At 32.6% G+C, this 1,765-nt stretch overlaps 1 protein-coding gene across 1 annotated transcript in view; it reads left to right on the top strand.

Annotated features, from left to right (window-relative positions):
* NEK1 (NIMA related kinase 1) overlaps positions 1 to 1,765 on the top strand; it is a 214,313-nt gene that overhangs the window by 163,668 nt on the left and 48,880 nt on the right. Inside the window, exon 23 of the mRNA XM_045286060.1 lies at positions 1,204 to 1,356. Within this exon, the coding sequence (XP_045141995.1) occupies positions 1,204 to 1,356 (153 nt within the window). The remainder of the gene's footprint in view (positions 1 to 1,203; positions 1,357 to 1,765) is intronic.

The raw sequence follows: 1,765 nt of genomic DNA on the forward strand, positions 1-1,765 counted from the left end.
GACAGAAAGCGAAACTTTAGTTACCTTTCTCTACTGTGTACTTACTTTATCAAGTAGCCAAAAGGTGGGAAAAAAATAACAATACGGATTGGTACAGGCTCTTGTTACCATATGGTCACTAAACAGAAAGAAACTTTCTCTCCCTCTATTTACCTTCTATAGAGTCCCATTACCACATACTGCTCCCACCACCATAGACTTTTGAGGGGGCTGGGAAATGAGGAGGGAGAAATGAAAGAAAAGAAAAATCTGGGGAATTTCTATACTCTCTAACCATTAGTAATTCTAGTTTCCACTGTTAGGGCTGGAACTAGAAATTTTCTGGAATGCTCTTTGCATGCAGCCCTGGATTTCTGGTGAATACTGCTGGCAATGTTAGAGAAGGGAAAAACTCTATTATGTTTTATATGGTTTAAGCCAGCCAGTTGCTCAAAGGCAGAAAGGTGTAGCATTATGTTTTTGTGATGATTACAGCCTTGGATACCCTGTGTGGCACTTCTTCTCTATTCTGTAGGGTTGCTCTGAGTCAGAATTGACTCAATAACTGTGGGTTTTTTATGTTACTATTGGAAGTCTACATAATGCATACCCCATAATATTTGGTAAGATATTCTGTCTTGTCCTACTAGCTAGCTACCTGTAAATGCTTCATGTTCCCAAATATTAATATTTCAAGATTCCATGATCATTTTTCTGTTTTTCATTTGTTGGATTTTACTAACATTTTAACTAATATTACTATCAAGCAGATATCAATTTCAAACTTATAAACATACTTATGATATAAGATAAAATAATATACTTTCTTAGAAATACTTTTCTGCGTCCTTAAAATCCTTATAATTTTTTCTTTGGATTTACTTTCTGTTCTTTTCTACTAAATTTATAAAGATATCATTTTACCTTTTTTCTATTTTCTTAGTCACCCAAATTAGGATTTCATTCATATGTACTCTAAAAGGCAATTATGGATTTGTTATTGTTTTTCATTGCTGTTTATGGTTGTTCAGGTCTTGCTGTTAACCTTTTGATGTAAATCTTTTATTTTTTTTTAAGGATCATCATCATCATATACTCTTTGTGAAATATACACATTTTTTTCTTATTAGGCATTCATTTAGATAGAAAATTGAAGGTTTTTCTTACAGTGCAATTATTATATTCCATCATTGAACAATATTTCTTTGTATCTTTTTCTTATAGAACACACAGTGGGAAAGGTTATTAAATTAGATCCTTCTGGATCTCCAAGAAAAGTCTGGGGGAAAAGTCCTACAGATTCTGTTCTGAAGATACTTGGAGAAGCTGAATTACAACTTCAGACAGAACTGTTAGAAAACACAACTACTAGAAGTGGTAAGCAGAGACAAATTTTATTGTATTAGAAGTCAGTATACAAATAGAAAATAGAAAACTTTTAGGATTTTTAAATTTTTAAGTGGGTTATTGGTAATAAATTTTGTTATGGTTGTCATTTTCTGTTGAAGTGGAGAATTGTCATATTTTCTTGTCACTTGTCCCTAATTGGGTAGTCTTATTTTTTGTCTCATACGACCTGGCTAGGTTCTAAAAATAAAAGACAAAGAAAATGTGTATGAAGACAATCTGATAAGTACAACCATAGAAAAAATGTCTTTAATAAGAAAGATATAGGAGCAAACCAGTAAGATGGATCATGCATGTTTTACTGTGGATTCAGGAAACAGACTGACTAAAAGGTGTAGTTGGTATAATAGATACCAAAGAGGGCACGTTGTCGGAAAAC

Source organism: Echinops telfairi, unplaced genomic scaffold (genome assembly GCF_000313985.2).
Source record: "Echinops telfairi isolate 266 unplaced genomic scaffold, ASM31398v2 ScPeMD7_5;HRSCAF=22, whole genome shotgun sequence".
NCBI classification, from domain to species: domain Eukaryota; kingdom Metazoa; phylum Chordata; class Mammalia; order Afrosoricida; family Tenrecidae; genus Echinops; species Echinops telfairi.